At 45.0% G+C, this 19309-nt stretch overlaps 1 protein-coding gene across 2 annotated transcripts; it reads left to right on the forward strand.

The window, feature by feature from the left end:
* Nucleotides 1-12562: 12562 nt before the first annotated feature.
* On the forward strand, nt 12563-17818 carry LOC125550137 (uncharacterized). Of its 2 annotated transcripts, none has more exons than XM_087517359.1 (8): nt 12563-13829; nt 14059-14258; nt 15023-15487; nt 15580-15828; nt 15929-15998; nt 16096-16226; nt 16307-17258; nt 17377-17818. In XM_087517359.1, exons 4-8 carry the CDS (start codon nt 15597-15599, stop codon nt 17516-17518), a joined length of 1527 nt encoding a protein of 508 aa, XP_087373485.1. In that variant the 5' UTR covers nt 12563-13829; nt 14059-14258; nt 15023-15487; nt 15580-15596; the 3' UTR covers nt 17519-17818. The 2 variants fall into 2 exon arrangements, with proteins under 2 accessions (XP_087373485.1, XP_087373486.1); XM_087517360.1 differs by having other exon boundaries at nt 12563-13106.
* The last annotated feature ends 1491 nt before the right edge of the window (nt 17819-19309 follow it).

Below are 19309 nucleotides of genomic sequence, written 5' to 3' on the forward strand. Positions count from 1 at the left end.
CGGCGTTGGAGCTTGGACATAGTCCGATGTTGGAGCTCGGATACTTTCCGGCGTTGGAGCTGGGACACTGTCCGGCGTTGGAGCTCGGATATAGTCTGGCATTGGAGCTCGGATACAGTCCGGCGTTGGAGCTTGGACATAGTCCGGCGTTGGAGCTCGGATACTTTCCGGTGTTGGAGCTCGGAAGCGGTCCGGCATTGGTGCTCGGCCGCAAAAGATACCTCGAATGCAGTCCGGCGTTAGAGCTCTGACGCAAGAGGACACTGCCTCCCGGGAACAACTTCAAACCCGAGGTGTGGCATAAAAATAACAAGGCATTGATAAAGGCCGGAAACTTAAAGGGGCTCCTCGGATACCCGACGTGTAAACTCGCCGAATGCATTTCGGCGATCCTCAAGATCGAAGATGAGAAGATTTGTTGAACCAGTTCTCAAAACCGACGACCGAAGATGAAGAACAGTTCGGAAGAATCGAGGAGCGTCCCTAACTTGAAGACCGGTTCAGGGGGCTACTGACGGTGTCCTGGACTAGGGGGTACTCACCACGTCGTCTCCCGATCTATTAGATTGGGCCGAGGACCCCCGTGGCCGTATACTCATGGGCCAGTTCGGACGGCTACCGCATACAAGGAAGATTCCACAAGACTTGGCGATCAAGACAAGGACTTCTCCCCACCGGCGTATTCGGCTAGGACTCTTGTTATCCTAGGCCTCCGGTGCATTATATAAACCGAGGCCAGGCTAGTCGATAGATATACAATATATACATACAATCATACCGTAGGCTAGCTTCGAGGGTTTAGCCTCCTTGATCTCGTGGTAGATCTACTCTTGTACTACCCATATCATCAATATTAATCAAGCAGGGCGTAGGTTTTACCTCCATCAAGAGGGCCCGAACCTGGGTAAAACATCTTGTTCCCTGCCTCCTGTTACCATCCGGCCTAGACGCACAGTTCGGGACCCCCTACCCGAGATCCGCCGGTTTTGACACCGACAAAAAGGCTCAATGGCGGAGTCCCATGGACTTCGCTGGCTCCATGCGCGAGCTAGTCGACAGGGAGGTCTTCCTCGATGGGAGGAAGAAGAAGGTCGAGGGAGGTGGCCCCTAGTGGCTCCTCTCCTGATTCCCTTTAACCATAAAACTCTATTTACCCTAGAAAAATCAAAAAATTCCTTGGGATTTTTCGCTGCCTTCTTCGAGGCGGAATCGAGGGAGAGCACTTTTGATCTCTCGGGAGTGATTCTGTCGGGAAAACTTCCCTCCCAGAGGGGGAATCGAAGTCATCATTAATTATCACCAACACTCCATTCATCATTGCAATCATCATCTTCATCGACATCTTCACTAGCACTATCTCATCTGCAAACCCTAGTTTATCCATGTTCTCAATCTTTATATCAAACCTCAGATTGATTGTTGGGAGTACTATCATGTGTTGATTACACCTTGTAGTTGGTGCATAGGAGATGTATTGGTGAACAATTGTTATGTTCGGATTGTTAATCACACATTTGTAGCCATTGATCATGATCCATATGATGTCTTATGAGTAGATCCATTAGTTCTAGAGGACATGACAGAAGTCTTGTTGCTAGTAATCATGTGAAGTTGAATACCGTTTAGTGTTTCCATGATATGTTGGGTTGTTCTTCCTCTAGTGGTGTCATGTGAAAGTCAACTACATGACACATCACCATCTTAGGGCCTAGGGAAGAAATTGTAGAATTAATTTGCAAATGAAGGGTTGTGGGAGTGATAGAAGTCTAACAGTTTATGAATTATTCCGTAAGGGACTGTTTTGGATCATGATGTTTAACATTATGATTAGATTTATCTTAGAACATTGACATGGCAACATGCTGATGTGGACAGTGTGCATGATGAGATAATAGGGAGAAGTGGGGAGCCACTTCTTAAGAATGTTAGATTACTTCTCTTGTATTTGTGTATGCTTGCATGGAGGGTATAATCATAAGTCGGTATTTGTTCAACTAAGTACAATGCCTTAGCTTGGGTACACCCACACAATACTTATCAAATCAATGAATGGTAACTTAATGAATTATGGTGAAAGTAACTTGACAAAATTTTGCATGTGTCCTCAAGAGCGGTAACTACTATATGAAACACAACCGGCTTGTCCTTAGCACACATAAGTGAAGGAAATATGCCCTAGAGGCAATAATAAAGTTATTATTTATTTCCTTATATCATGATAAATGTTTATTATTCATGCTAGAATTGTATTAACCGGAAACATAATACATGTGTGAATACATAGACAAACAGAGTGTCACTAGTATGCCTCTACTTGACTAGCTCATTAATCAAAGATGGTTATGTTTCCTAACCATGGACAAAGAGTTGTCATTTGATTAACTGGATCACATCATTAGTTGAATGATCTGATTGACATGACCCATTCCATTAGCTTAGCACCCGATCGTTTAGTATGTTGCTGTTGCTTTCTTCATGACTTATACATGTTCCTATGACTACGAGATTATGCAACTCCCGTTTGCCGGAGGAACACTTTGTGTGCTACCAAACGTCACAACGTAAATGGGTGATTATAAAGGTACTCTACAGATGTCTCCAAAGGTACATGTTGGGTTGGTGTATTTCGAGATTAGGATTTGTCACTCCGATTGTCGGAGAGGTATCTCTGGGCCCTCTCGGTAATGCACATCACATAAGCCTTGCAAGCATTGCAACTAATGAGTTATAGTTGTGAGATGATGTATTACGGAACGAGTAAAGAGACTTGCCGGTAACGAGATTGAACTAGGTATTGAGATACCGACGATCGAATCTCGGGCAAGTAACATACCGATGACAAAGGGAACAACGCATGTTGTTATGCGGTCTGACCGATAAAGATCTTCGTACAATATGTAGGAGCCAATATGAGCATCCAGGTTCCCTATTGGTTATTGACCGGAGACGTGTCTCGTTCATGTCTACATTGTTCTCGAACCCGTAGGGTCCGCACGCTTAAGGTTTCGATGACAGTTATATTATGAGTTTATGAGTTTTGATGTACCGAAGTTAGTTCGGAGTCCCGGATGTGATCACGGACATGACGAGGAGTCTCGAAATGGTCGAGACATAAAGATTGATATATTGGACGGCTATATTCGGACACCGGAAGTGTTCCGGGTGATTTCGGAGAAAACCGAAGAGCCGGAGGGTTACCGGAACCCCCCCCCCCCCCGGAGAAGTAATGGGTCATATGGGCCTTAGTGGAAAGAGAGAGGGGCAGCCAAAGGTGGGCCACGCGCCTCCTCCCCCCTGGTCCGAATTGGACTAGGAGAGGGGGGGCGGCGCCCCCCTTTCCTTCTCCCTCCCCACTTCTTTCCCCCTCCTAGTACTCCTACTAGGAGGAGGACTCCTCCTTGGCGCGCCATAGAGGCCGGCCGGCCTCCTCCCCTTGATCCTTTATATACGGGGGCAGGGGGCACCCCTTGACACACAAGTTGATCCACGTGATCATATTCTTAGCCGTGTGCGGTGCCCCTTCCACCATAGTCCTCGATAATATTGTAGCGGTGCTTAGGCGAAGCCCTGCGACGGCAGTACATCAAGATCGTCACCACGCCGTCGTGCTGACGGAACTCTTCCCCGACACTTTGCTGGATCGGAGCCTGGGGATCGTCATCGAGCTGAACGTGTGCTAGAACTCGGCGGTGCCGTAGTTTCGGTGCTTGATCGGTCGGGCCGTGGAGACGTACGACTACATCAACTAAGTTAACGCTTCCGTTGTCGATCTACAAGGGTACATAGATCACACTCTCCCCCTCTCGTTGCTATGCATCACCATGATCTTGCGTGTGCGTAGGATTTTTTTTGAAATTACTACGAAACCCAATAGTGGCATCCGAGCCTAGGTTTTATATGTTGATGTTATATGCACGAGTAGAACACAAGTGAGTTGTGGGCGATATAAGTCATACTGCTTACCAGCATGTCATACTTTGGTTCGGCGGTATTGTTGGATGAAACGGCCCGGACCGACATTACGCGTACGCTTACGCGAGACCGGTTCTTCCGACGTGCTTTGCACATAGGTGGCTTGCGGGTGACAGTTTCTCCAACTTTAGTTGAACCGAGTGTGGCTACGCCCGGTCCTTGCGAAGGTTAAAACAGCACCAACTTGACAAACTATCGTTGTGGTTTTGATGCGTAGGTAAGATTGATTCTTGCTTAAGCCCGTAGCAGCCATGTAAAACTTGCAACAACAAAGTAGAGGACGTCTAACTTGTTTTTGCAGGGCATGTTGTGATGTGATATGGTCAAGACATGATGCTAAATTTTATTGTATAAGATGATCATGTTTTGTAACCGAGTTATCGGCAACTGGCAGGAGCCATATGGTTGTCGCTTTATTGTATGCAATGCAATCGCGCTGTAATGCTTTACTTTATCACTAAGCGGTAGCGATAGTCGTGGAAGCATAAGATTGGTGAGACGACAACGATGCTACGATGGAGATCAAGGTGTCGCGCCGGTGACGATGGTGATCACGATGGTGCTTCGAAGATGGAGATCACAAGCACAAGATGATGATGGCCATATCATATCACTTATATTGATTGCATATGATGTTTATCTTTTATGCATCTTATCTTGCTTTGATTGACGGTAGCATTATAAGATGATCTCTCACTAATTATCAAGAAGTGTTCTCCTTGAGTATGCATCGTTGCGAAAGTTCTTCGTGCTGAGACACCATGTGATGATCGGGTGTGATAGGCTCTACGTTCAAATACAACGGGTGCAAAACAGTTGCACACGCGGAATACTCAGGTTATACTTGACGAGCCAAGCATATACAGATATGGCCTCGGAACACGGAGACCGAAAGGTCGAGCGTGAATCATATACTAGATATGATCAACATAGTGATGTTCACCAATGAAACTACTCCATCTCACGTGATGATCAGACATGGTTTAGTTGATTTGGATCACGTAATCACTTAGAGGATTAGAGGGATGTCTATCTAAGTGGGAGTTCTTTAAGTAAATTATTTGAACCTAAATTTATCATGAAACTTAGTACCTGATAGTATCTTGCTCGTTTATGCTTGATTGTAGATAGATGGCCCGTGCTGTTGTTCCGTTGAATTTTAATGCGTTCCTTGAGAAAGCAAAGTTGAAAGATGATGGTAGCAATTACATGGACTGGGTCCGTAACTTGAGGATTATCCTCATTGCTGCACAGAAGAATTACGTCCTGGAAGCACCCCTGGGTGCCAGGCCTGCTGCTGGAGCAACAGCAGATGTTATGAACATCTGGCAGAGCAAAGCTGATGACTACTCGATAGTTCAGTGTGCCATGCTTTATGGCTTAGAATCGGGACTTCAACGACGTTTTGAACGTCATGGAGCATATGAGATGTTCCAGGAGTTGAAGTTAATATTTAAAGCAAATGTACGGATTGAGAGATATGAAGTCTCCAATAAGTCTATAGCTGCAAGATGGAGGAGAACAGTTCTGTCAGTGAGCATATACTCAAAATGTCTGGGTATAATAATCACTTGATTCAATTGGGAGTTAATCTTCCAGATGATTGCGTCATTGACAGAATTCTCCAATCACTGCCACCAAGCTACAAGAGCTTCGTGATGAACTATAATATGCAAGGGATGAATAAGACTATTCCCGAGCTCTTCGCAATGCTGAAAGCTGCGGAGGTAGAAATCAAGAAGGAGCATCAAGTGTTGATGGTCAACAAGACCACTGGTTTCAAGAAAAAGGGCAAAGGGAAGAAGAAGGGGAACTTCAAAAAGAACAGCAAGCAAGTTGCTACTCAAGAGAAGAAACCCAAACCTGGACCTAAGCCTGAAACTGAGTGCTTCTACTACAAGCAGACTGGTCACTCGAAGCGGAACTACCCCAAGTATTTGGTGGATAAGAAGGATGGCAAGGTGAACAAAGGTATATGTGATATACATGTTATTGATGTGTACCTTACTAATGCTCGCAGTAGCACCTGGGTATTTGATACTGGTTCTGTTGCTAATATTTGCAACTTGAAACAGGGACTACGGATTAAGCGAAGATTGGCTAAGGACGAGGTGACGATGCGTGTGGGAAACGGTTCCAAAGTCGATGTGATCGCAGTCGGCACGCTACCTCTACATCTACCTTCGGGATTAATATTAGACCTAAATAATTGTTATTTGGTGCCAGCGTTAAGCATGAACATTATATCTGGATCTTGTTTGATGCGAGACGGTTATTCATTTAAATCTTAGAATAATGGTTGTTCTATTTATATGAGTAATATCTTTTATGGTCATGCACCCTTAAGGAGTGGTCTATTGAATCTCGATAGTAGTGACACACATATTCATAGTGTTGAAGCCAAAAGATGCAGAGTTGATAATGATAGTGCAACTTATTTGTGGCACTACCGTTGAGGTCATATCGGTGTAAAGCGCATGAAGAAACTCCATACTGATGGACTTTTGGAACCACTTGATTATGAATCACTTGGTACTTGCGAACCGTGCCTCATGGGCAAGATGACTAAAACACCGTTCTCCGGTACTATGGAGGGAGCAACAGATTTGTTGGAAATCATACATACAGATGTATGTGGTCCGATGAATATTGAGGCTCGTGGCGGATATCGTTATTTTCTCACCTTCACAGATGACTTAAGCAGATATGGGTATATCTACTTAATGAAACATAAGTCTGAAATGTTTGAAAAGTTCAAAGAATTTCAGAGTGGAGTTGAAAATCATCGTAACAAGAAAATAAAGTTTCTACGATCTGATCGTGGAGGAGAATATTTGAGTTACGAGTTTGGTGTACATTTGAAACAATACGGAATAGTTTCACAACTCACGCCACCCGGAACACCACAGCGTAATGGTGTGTCCGAATGTCATAATCGTACTTTACTAGATATGGTGTGATCTATGATGTCTCTTACTGATTTACCGCTATCGTTTTGGGGTTATGCTTTGGAGACGGCTGCATTCACGTTAAATAGGGCACCATCAAAATCCGTTGAGACGACACCTTATGAACTATGGTTTGGCAAGAAACCAAAGTTGTCGTTTCTGAAAGTTTGGGGCTGCGATGCTTATGTGAAAAAGCTTCAATCTGATAAGCTCGAACCCAAATCGGAGAAATGTGTCTTCATAGGGTATCCAAAGGAGACTATTGGATACACCTTCTATCACAGATCCGAAGGCAAGACTTTTTTTGCTAAGTTCGGAAACTTTCTGGAGAAGGAGTTTCTCTCGAAAGAAGTGAGTGGGAGGAAAGTAGAACTTGACGAGGTAACTGTACCTGCTCCCTTATTGGAAAGTAGTGCATCACAGAAAACTGTTTCTTTGACACCTACACCAGTTAGTGAGGAAGCTAATGATGATGATCATGAAACTTCAGAACAAGATACTACTGAACCTCGTAGATCAACCAGAGTGAGATCCGCGCCAGAGTGGTACGGTAATCCTGTTCTGGATGTCATGCTACTAGATCATGATGAACCTACGAACTATGAAGAAGCGATGGTGAGCCCAGATTCCACAAAATGGCTTGAAGCCATGAAATCTGAGATGGGATCCATGTATGAGAACAAAGTATGGACTTTGGTTGACTTGCCCGATGATCGGCAAGCAATTGAGAATAAATGGATCTTCAAGAAGAAGACTGACGCTGACGGTAATATTACTGTCTACAAAGCTCGACTTGTCGCAAAAGGTTTTCGGCAAGTTCAAGGGATTGACTACGATGAGACCTTCTCACCCGTAGCGATGCTTAAGTCTGTCCGAATCATGAGCAATTGCCGCATTTTATGATTATGAAATTTGGCAGATGGATGTCAAAACTGCATTCCTGAATGGATTTCTGAAAGAAGAGTTGTATATGATGCAACCAGAAGGTTTTGTCGATCCAAAGGGAGCTAACAAAGTGTGCAAGCTCCAGCGATCCATTTATGGACTGGTGCAAGCCTCTCGGAGTTGGAATAAACGCTTTGATAGTGTGATCAAAGCATTTGGTTTTATACAGACTTTTGGAGAAGCCTGTATTTACAAGAAAGTGAGTGGGAGCTCTGTAGCATTTTTGATATTATATGTGGATGACATATTACTAATTGGAAATGATATAGAATTTCTGGATAGCATAAAGGGATACTTGAATAAGAGTTTTTCGATGAAAGACCTCGGTGAAGCTGCTTACATATTAGGCATTAAGATCTATAGAGATAGATCAAGACGCTTAATTGGACTTTCACAAAGCACATACCTTGACAAAGTTTTGAAGAAGTTCAAAATGGATCAAGCAAAGAAAGGGTTCTTGCCTGTGTTACAAGGTGTGAAGTTGAGTAAGACTCAATGCCCGACCACTGCAGAAGATAGAGAGAAAATGAAAGATGTTCCCTATACTTCAGCCATAGGCTCTATCATGTATGCAATGCTGTGTACCAGACCTGATGTGTGCCTTGCTATAAGTTTAGCAGGGAGGTACCAAAGTGATCCAGGAGTGGATCACTGGACAGCGGTCAAGAACATCCTGAAATACCTGAAAAGGACTAAGGATATGTTTCTCATATATGGAGGTGACAAAGAGCTCATCGTAAAAGGTTACGTTGATGCAAGCTTTGACACTGATCCGGACGATTCTAAATCACAAACCGGATACGTGTTTACATTAAACGGTGGAGCTGGCAGTTGGTGCAGTTCTAAACAAAGCGTTGTGGCGGGATCTACATGTGAAGCGGAGTACATAGCTGCTTCGGAAGCAGCAAATGAAGGAGTCTGGATGAAGGAGTTCATATCCGATCTAGGTGTCATACCTAGTGCATCGGGTCCAATGAAAATCTTTTGTGACAATACTGGTGCAATTGCCTTGGCAAAGGAATCCAGATTTCACAAGAGAACCAAGCACATCAAGAGACGCTTCAATTCCATCCGGGATCTAGTCCAGGTGGGAGACATAGAGATTTGCAAGATACATATGAATCTGAATGTTGCAGACCCGTTGACTAAGCCTCTTCCACGAGCAAAACATGATCAGCACCAAGGCTCCATGGGTGTTAGAATCATTACTGTGTAATCTAGATTATTGACTCTAGTGCAAGTGGGAGACTGAAGGAAATATGCCCTAGAGGCAATAATAAAGTTATTATTTATTTCCTTATATCATGATAAATGTTTATTATTCATGCTAGAATTGTATTAACCGGAAACATAATACATGTCTGAATACATAGACAAACAGAGTGTCACTAGTATGCCTCTACTTGACTAGCTCATTAATCAAAGATGGTTATGTTTCCTAACCATGGACAAAGAGTTGTCATTTGATTAACGGGATCACATCATTAGTTGAATGATCTGATTGACATGACCCATTCCATTAGCTTAGCACCCGATCGTTTAGTATGTTGCTATTGCTTTCTTCATGACTTATACATGTTCCTATGACTATGAGATTATGCAACTCCTGTTTGCCGGAGGAACACTTTGTGTGCTACCAAACGTCACAACGTAAATGGGTGATTATAAAGGTACTCTATAGGTGTCTCCAAAGGTACAGGTTGGGTTGGCGTATTTCGAGATTAGGATTTGTCACTCCGATTGTCGGAGAGGTATCTCTGGGCCCTCTCGGTAATGCACATCACATAAGCCTTGCAAGCATTGCAACTAATGAGTTAGTTGCGAGATGATGTATTACGGAACGAGTAAAGAGACTTGCCGGTAACGAGATTGAACTAGGTATTGAGATACCGACGATCGAATCTCGGGCAAGTAACATACCGATGACAAAGGGAACAACGTATGTTGTTATGCGGTCTGACCGATAAAGATCTTCGTAGAATATGTATGAGCCAATATGAGCATCTAGGTTCCGCTATTGGTTATTGACCGGAGACGTGTCTTGGTCATGTCTACATTGTTCTCGAACCCGTAGGGTTCGCACGCTTAAGGTTTCGATGACAGTTATATTATGAGTTTATGAGTTTTGATGTACCGAAGTTAGTTCGGAGTCCCGGATGTGATCACGGACATGACGAGGAGTCTCGAAATGGTCGAGACATAAAGATTGATATATTGGACGGCTATATTCAGACACCAGAAGTGTTCCGGGTGATTTCGGAGAAAACCGGAGAGCCGGAGGGTTACCGGACCCCCCGGGAGAAGTAATGGGCCATATGGGCCTTAGTGGAAAGAGAGAGGGGCAGCCGAAGGTGGGCCGCGCGCCTCCTCCCCCCTGGTCCGAATTGGACTAGGAGAGGTGGGGCGGCGCCCCCCTTTCCTTCTCCCTCCTCACTTCTTTCCCCCTCCTAGTAGGAGTCCTACTCCTACTAGGAGGACTCCTCCTTGGCACGCCATAGAGGCCGGCCGGCCTCCTCCCCTTGATCCTTTATATACGGGGGCAGGGGGCACCCCTTGACACACAAGTTGATCCACGTGATCATATTCTTAGCCGTGTGCGGTGCCCCTTCCACCATAGTCCTCGATAATATTGTAGCGGTGCTTAGGCGAAGCCCTGCGACGGCAGTACATCAAGATCGTCACCACGCCGTCGTGCTGACGGAACTCTTCCCCGACACTTTGCTGGATCGGAGTCCGGGGATCGTCATCGAGCTGAACGTGTGCTAGAACTCGGAGGTGCCGTAGTTTCGGTGCTTGATCGGTCGGGCCGTGGAGACGTACGACTACATCAACTAAGTTAACGCTTCCGTTGTCGATCTACAAGGGTACGTAGATCACACTCTCCCCCTCTCGTTGCTATGCATCACCATGATCTTGCGTGTGCGTAGGAATTTTTTTGAAATTACTACGAAACCCAACAATAAGGATTATACCACTTGCTGTAGTCTATTACTATTGTTACTATTTATGTTGTTACAATGCTATCAAACAACCTCAATTATCTCTACAACATTTACAATGAAATCTTGCTAAAACTTACCTGTCAATTCCTTGCGCTTCTCTTTGGATTCAACACTCTTACTTATCTAAAAGGCTACGATTAATCTCATATACATGTGGATCGTCACTAACACCTTATAAAAATGGACAAATCATGCATGCTCGCTAACCATTTAAAACTGTGTAGGGCATAAGTTGAAGATTTGGAGAAAACACACAGGAATGCCAACTAGCGAGAGAGAAGTACATTTGAAGGAAAATCACCCCTTTTCACCTCACACATTCTAGGATTTTATATTACTTATTAAGAAAGTATACATTCATATTTAAAAATATTTTATGAGTATATTCATTAGAACCATATATTATAGACTTAAATAGACATAAACATATATTAAAACACATTATGGTACACGTAAGTGGTGCAAAAAATCCCAAATGAATGTGAAATTAATAACTTTGATGTTTGCTTACATTTAAATAATTTAGTTCAGTACAATGTTTTTATACAAGATTTTGTCATAATGAAATTAAAAAAATAATTTTCTACTCTGTGTTATTGAATAAAATAGCAAAAACAGAAAAGTTATTTTATAATAATTTTATAGATAAAATAATTTTATCATTTTTAGCAAGGGTTGCAAATTAGGAAAAATGTTCAGGATAAATTGTACATGCATAAATTTGATTGAAAAAAAATACATTATGAGATTGCACATCTTTGCGGATGGTGTATTGCAACTTATGCTTGATGCTGCGGATCAATGCGTCAAGCAAGCTACAAAGGATAGAAGGATATATCTCTGGACAAGATGTAATCATCTATTCATTATTTTCTGATTGTTTGCAAATCCATGTATCCCTCCCTCTATTTAAAGTAACATAAGCTCTTGATAGCAAAAAGAAATGATTAAAAAACATTATAACTTATTTATTGCATCAAATATTTTACACAATTTAATCTGTAAAATCTCTATTGCCTCCCTCGGTTTCATTGGGCAAGTTGTCACTCACACCGACAAAATACAATCTTAAAGGGATGGTCAATATCGAGGGTGTGCATGACCCCAATTCTTGTGCGCGAGTGTGGGTGGGGCACCTCCGCTCAAGTTCTTGATCGAGGCAGGGGTGCTGCTACTTAAGTTGATTTTTCCCGGTGATGTTGGCGAAGCGATAAAGTGTTGCAGATGGTGCGAAAATGAAGGGTCAATAAAGGTGAAATCTTTTGGAAATTCTTTATGTTTGGTATTGTAAATATAAATAGTTTTCTTCATAGACTTGATCAAAGTTTGCAAAGTTTGTCTTGTTAAACAAAATATGCACTACATTATGGAACGAAGGAAGTATTGCTCACTATGTATTACATGTGTGAGGCCGTTTAGATGGTAAGCTATAGTGTGTCATAGGTTGCAATTCCATTTATTTATATATATATATATTTCATTTTTTGGCCATAAAAGAGGCCAATTTAAAGTTTTTTTTATGGGAAGAGGCCATTTTTTTTTGGAGAAATGGGAAGAGGCCATTTGAAAGTAGACTGTGCTCGAAAGAAGAAACGGTGATGGGCCGGACGAACACTTGACCCATCATCAGTGCCCACAAATGCTTCTCGGTGGGTTGGCCCAACCAGATCTCGCCGCCGTCCATCCATGGCCGTCGCCATGGACCCGACCGCCGCTTCTGGGGCGCGCAGGACGTTGGTCTCCTCCTCCACCCACGCCGTCGCCGCCATCATCCTCATCGCCTTCCTCCTCCTAACCCTACGCTCCCTCTCCTCGCCGCTCGACTGCGCCTCTTCCACGTCCTGATGCGCAGCGCCATCAACCATTTCCCCATCCCCGGTAACCTCCTGCGCTGCGCCATTGCAACATACACCACACCAGCACCGTGAAGACCATGAGGCAGGCAGGTGTATCCATGTATGCATCTTTCTGATGCAGAGGCCGAGGATTTCCCCCTTTATTATCTGAATGGATCTTGGTGGAGGTGCTCAAGCCAAAGCACAGCAACCTGCATTATCTGAATGCGTTTCGACTGGTTCTTGGACACAAACAAACAGGGAGGCTCAATGCCGGAGTCGCCGTGACTGCGATGGATCTGGTCGACAGGGAGGTCTTCCTCTTCCTCTTCCTCTTCCTCTTCCTCAAGGGGAGGAGGAAGAAGAAGGTCGAGCTGCTCCGGTGATTCATTCTCGAGCATAAGGTGTTGTATACAATACATCGTGTCTGAAACTCTGAATCTTGTTGCTAGTTTCACATAGTAATACTCTAGATGATTCAGTCAGTATCAAATTTTGGTGACCAGCAATGTATGTATAGCTCAGCACCTCAGTGTTCCCAAGTGCACTACTCGTTCCGCTCATTCCATTACTACTCCCTCTGTAAACTAATATAAGAGCATTTAGATCACTACTTTAGTATTCTAAACGCTCTTGTATTAGTTTACGGAGGGAGTACTAGTTTATTAGCACTTGCTCATTTCCCGTAGCCGGCGTAGGGAATGATGGTATTAACTCACATCATTTTGCCTGTTTACTTCATTCCACGACTTTGTGATCCTCCATTGCAGCGAGCGGTCCAAGATTCATATCTCTATTTATCATCTGCTTAGGTTAGGTCCTCCTCTCGGCATTGATTCCGATTTATTTCATTTCGACACGCACACAAGTAGGACCATGTCTTCGATTTTATCAACAGACGGTTCAGTCGGCATCACTTTCAACGAAATCCTGGCAGCCGTCAATGTACTATTGTTTGGAGCTGCTAAAAGTACATTTTCAATTCAATCAATTAATTTTCTTAGCACTACTGACAGCTGCCATTCCTGTAAGGAAATGTTGTACTGATTTCAAATTGTCATATCCTTCCTGGCTATTTACTTCCTTCATGACTTTGCGTCTCTCCACCACATCTCAACATATGACTGGTACGTACACAATTTTTAGCTGTATCATCTACATAGGTGTTCTATGCCCAGCTCTATTCTTTAGGTGACGCACATAAGTACAATCATGACCTCTGAGTCCTGTTTTCTACTACCATATGAATATGAATGCATGCTATGGATTATGGATCTCCCTAGGAGTATTTGCTTAACTGAATTCTGAATTGCATCTACTTACTTACATGCCTCAATGAAACATTTATGTTTATAGCTCAGCTGCAACTTTCGACGGAGATCTTCCAGCATGGGGAGGGTCTAGTTGATGAGGTGTTATGGCAGACATGCATCAGGTTGATTAGACGTGACGTGCTGCTTTGTTGACATTCCGTTCAGCCAAAAAGACAGAGTCCTCAAAAGGGTTATACTTCTCACTGAGCTGCGCTTTGCACTACTGACAGCTGCCCATTTCATGTACGTACCATTTCAAATCCTCTTGGCTATTTACTTGTTTCATGACTTTGCGTCTCTCCAGCACATTTCAACATATCAACGGTACACAATTTATAGCTTTATCATCCACGTAGGCGTTCTCTGTAGCTACTCTTTAAATGGCGCACACGAGTACGATTGTGATTTCTGAGTCGTGTGGCAGATAGGCATTTGGTTGATTAGACGTGCTGATTAGTTGACATTCCATTCAGCCAAAGGACAAAGTGGGATAATAACTAACAATAATTATAATTATGCCCCTTTTCTAGGAGGAATCCTGAAAAGTGGTATACTACCAAACTCAGCAACTAGTTACTTCTCACTGGATTGCTCTTTGCATAACATGATGATGCATGTAAAGATTGGTCACCTTATTAGTCGCTCATGTCTGCTCTGCTAGAGTGGTTAGGACCAGGGGGATAATATAAGATGCTAGGAAGTAGCCATTATTGGAAATTGGTTCTACTTTTCTTTTCTTTTCTTTTTTTGACGGGAATAGCAGGAGCTCTGCCTTTGCATTATAGAAGAGAAGACATACAGAAACGGATGGACCAACGAGAGGAGCTGCTCATTTATTCCAGATAATGTTGAGGTTAATTTGTGTTGTGCTAAATCAAGGATGTATCTCAGCTCTATGCATCCGAATTTCTTTATACATCCAAATTTGTCACTTGATTGGAAAATTTATGTGTAACTGCACTAGTGGTGAGTATGAAAGGAATTATCTTACGTGTATATTGTATCAGCTAGCTCCAGGTGAGGGGAATCAAATCAAAGAGGGCGAGACCCAAGAGGCGCTCCACTCACCAGGCAGGTCTGCAGTGGAAGCAAGCATGGGGGTATGTGGAAAAGGCTGAAGATGCAAAGGCAAAGCAGTGCTCAGGAAAGAGGAAAGGTGGCTGCATTGCATGGAGTAAAAGTGAAACCTGCCAACGAACCAAATCTCACTCACTCACTCACCCCCCACGTACACCAATACCCAGCAGAGCAAGTCCAAGTGTACTGTGGCCATCCTACATGTGCCCCATGTGCGCAGCAACTACACCAAACAACTACTCGTCCCCGTATCTCTTTCATTCTTTCTTACTCAACACTCCTCTCCTCCTCCTCCTCCTACTTACAAAAGGGCTCGGCCCCTTCTCAACCCAGAGCTAGCTAGGGAAGACCAAGCACGACAATCTCATTGAATCCAGGAACAGCAGCAGCAGCAGGTCTGATCCGCGTTCTTCGGCCCCCATTCTGTTTCTTGCCTGCCTTGTCTTGATCTCTTCTGACTCTGCTATTTCTGATCATGACTGATCAGACTCTACACACCCATACATGTCGTTGGAGGATCCACGGAGCGCCATGGAGGGGAGGGCGAGGCGGCGCGCCAGCCCGTCCGGGATGCGCACCAAGGCAGTCAGGGTGGAGCCGGAGCCACAACCGGCCAGGAGGCACGAGCTGGGGACAAGAGTGGCGGTGGTGTACTACCTGTGCCGGAATCATCAACTCGAGCACCCGCACTTCATGGAGGTCCAACTCGCCTCCCCACAAGGCCTCTACCTCCGAGGTTAGTTAGTAAGCTGCTACTGCAGCCTGATTTTCATTGCTGCTAGTGGTTTGTTGTAGGATGATGCCTTACCTTGAATGATTGCAATTTGTTTGTTCAGATGTGATTGGCCGGCTGGACGCCCTGAGAGGGAAGGGCATGGCTGCCAAGTATTCCTGGTCCTGCAAGAGGTTCCTACCTACCTACATATACATACCCATCGATCTTGAGACCCGTCTGTTGTCCGACAAACATTGTGTTTATTCATAAGGCAACGATGCAATGCAGGAGCTACAAGACTGGGTTCGTGTGGCACGACCTGTCTGCGGATGATCTGCTGCTGCCCACGCAAGGAACAGAGTACGTTCTCAAGGGCTCCGAGCTCCCATTCGACCACTCAAAGCCTCTGCCAGTGCCAGGTATTAATTCCATATGAGTCATGAGCAACTGTAATTTGTGCCTTTCCAAACTGCCACTTCATCATACCCTACTGTTTCAGATCATCAGCAGAATAATGCAGCATGTGCAGACAATGCAAAGGTTCAGCCCTGCAAGCCGGCTCGACAACAAGACTCGCCTCCTTCTCCTGGATCATCAAACCAAGGCTGGACTTCCAAGTCTCCATCTCCTACTCCTACAACTTACCCTGCTGTTCCAGTCATCAAAGAGGAAGTACCGCCGCCGCCACCAACAACAACTCGTGCTGCTGTCGTTCCAACCATGAAAGAGGTCGCGGTACCACCGCCGCTTCCCCGGCCGGACTCGCCGTCAACACCATCTGCCTCCACCATTGGGGACGACGAGCACTGCAGAATACCACCACATTCAGGCTCGTCGAGCAACTCGTCCCCCAAGGCAAGCATGGCTTCCTCAGACACAAGCTCACCCAGCCCCCCCAAACCAGCAGCGGCAGGGAGCGACGCGGCCACACAAACAGATGATAAAGCGAGGTGGGACGACGTGAAGCTGCAACACAGACAGGACACAGCAAGAGCATCATCATCGCCGGAAGGGCCGGAGATTGTCGTAGATGAGGAAGAATCCCGTTGCACCCGTGCGCCGGCAGGGGAGAACCAGCCTCGCAGCAGGAGGAGCGGGACCCTGCAGTCCCTCATCCGGGCGGAGGCGGCCGGCAGGAGGAGGTGCCTTCCTCTGCCGGTGGAGGACGACAGGGCTGCCGCCGCTGCTGCTGCCACGGGCGGCTCCGTCAGTGGCAGGCTGAAGCCGGCCAACCTGCTGATGCGCCTCATGGCCTGCGGGCCGAGCCACCCCGGCGGCTTCGGCTTGATGCAGACGTCGTCCTACAAGCCGTGTTTCCCGCAGCTCGAGTACCCGTTGTCTCCGGAGCTGTGTCCTCTCGGCGCGCTCAAGCCTGCAGAAAATTGCAGTGGCCGCCTGCTCGACGGTGCACTTAAACGCTCTTCTTCTTCGTCGCGCAGTCACCAGGAAGGGTACGCACGTAAAGCCGATCGATCGCCTTGGTTTACATCATTATCTGTCTGTACATGTTCATGCCTGCATACTTTTTCTCCGTATATATCAATCCTGAAGCACGTAGCACGATTGCAGAGTTATTTGCGAAGAAGAAGAAGAAGCGTGGCCGAAAGGGTTTAACAGCAACCTGTCGAGAAGCGCGAGCAAGAGGACGAGCGAGCCGTCGTCGGGAAGGACGGCCTCTTGTTCAAAGGTGGTGTCGTTCCGGGACGAATAGGCGACGAAGATGGAAGAAATTAAGGTATAATGAATTGCTTCAAGAAACTCAGCAGTACGTCTGTTTCGGATTGGAACTGGGCACAGCTCTTCTTCTTCTTCCTCTTCTTTTCTTTTCTTGTTTGGCTGTGAATTTAGTGTGGATCGGAGGTAATAAACAGCACAAGATGTTGTCGACTCCCTCCGTTCCTGATTCTTGTCGTTGTTTGAATTAAAACCACCACGACAAGAATTATGGAACGGAGGGAGTACCTAGCTATATATGTTGGCAGTTGGTTGTTACAGAATGTGGCAGGTAGTACTACTAGGTATATATGTTGGTAGTAACTTGATGTGAAAATAATAATTGTTGTTGTTGTTGTTGTCGTCGTACTAGTAGTAATGAAGTTTTCTTTGAGAGCAAGGAAGGAATGAAATTTGGTCGTCTAGTTAGTTACTACTCCTACCTATCTCCTTGGCTAATACTGTAATACACTTGGTTGCTTGTGGAGTACAAATGCAAGCTGACCGAGATTCAGATCTGATGGCAGCTGCCACTCACTCAACTCACTGTATTAGAGCAGAGCAGAGCAGTCCTCTTGTCTACTCCACCGCTACCACCAGATCGGTGTGGCAGCGGTAGGTACATAGCATACGTGCACATGTACCACCCAGTAGCTAGGTAGGTACGTATACGTTGATGGGATAAACTAAAGACGCTACAGAAATAAAATTATGAAAAGAAAACTGCATGACGAATCTAGTGATATTGCAACTCATGGATGCATCGGATTCGGATGGGGCCAAAAACGAGCGGTAAATCACTAGGCCCTGTTTTGTTTGGGCTTTTGCTTCGGCTTTTGCAGCTCCCAGATGCTGATGTAGCCCGTGACAAAGCATAACCAACACACACGGGCAATTTTGGTTGTAACATAAGAAATGCCACTCTCTCGACTAGTGGTAAACTTAAGAAATGCCACCACCCCATAAACAAAACAAAACAAAACAAAACAAAAGGCAGCACAAATCAGAGCCAGACGCGATCGATCGTGTGGATCTTCCTTCCTTCATATCTACTGATGGAGTTGGTGGCACTGCATTGGACTGGACTGCACCATATCCATGTTTGATTTTTCAGCCTAAAATGGAATGGAGAAGCATGAGAGCTCCTGATCTCCTTTACCACCGCTTGACTTGTGTGTGTGGCACGTGTTTGATTATTGGCACAACACAAAGGCTGCCGGCGGCTCACCCAAGCAGCCGGGAGACCATTGCCAGTGAGCCCTCAGTTCTGGAGCTCATCTCCTATCTTCTTCATCAATAGCTTCATGAACGGAGTGCTCGGTTTTGGGCAGATTGTTTGTCTTGGTTCCATGATAAGATAAGGATCACAATAGCCATCAAACGTTCGCTAGAAGATACGGCATTTGCGAATATTTTTTTATGGCATATTACTTTGTGGGAGAATGACAGATTCTTCAAAAACACATGGTAATTTCAGGCAAAACAAGAATTTGTTGTGAAAGTTTTTTTTTAGAATGAAGGCTCGCGAAGAGCCCAGCTTTGAATTAACAAAGCCATCAACCGGCCAGGAGTTACAACAGACAACCCAACTTACAACGGTCAGAACGATACAACGGGGAACACTGGAAAGCCTACTCACTACAACCTCTGCAAGCCGCAAATGAATTGCAGCTAGCACAGGCCGAGCACTCCACACTAGGATCATATGTAGCAGAAAACGAAGCAGCACAGCAGGACATAGCCGACCTTCAAGGATGGACTGTGCTCCAGGAACACCTAGAGAAGAAGG

This window comes from Triticum urartu, chromosome 4A, assembly GCF_056163025.1.
Source record: "Triticum urartu cultivar PI428250 chromosome 4A, HENAU_Tu73, whole genome shotgun sequence".
In the NCBI taxonomy this organism is placed as follows: Eukaryota; Viridiplantae; Streptophyta; class Magnoliopsida; order Poales; family Poaceae; genus Triticum; species Triticum urartu.

Bases quoted from the DNA above. Each gene is read 5' to 3' on its own strand.
- LOC125550137 (XM_087517359.1), top strand. From the start codon at position 15,597: ATGTCGTTGGAGGATCCACGGAGCGCCATGGAGGGGAGGGCGAGGCGG. The intron at 15,829-15,928 runs GTTAGTTAGTAA...TTGTTTGTTCAG, and splicing joins ACAAGGCCTCTACCTCCGAG to ATGTGATTGGCCGGCTGGAC. The intron at 15,999-16,095 runs GTTCCTACCTAC...GATGCAATGCAG, and splicing joins TATTCCTGGTCCTGCAAGAG to GAGCTACAAGACTGGGTTCG.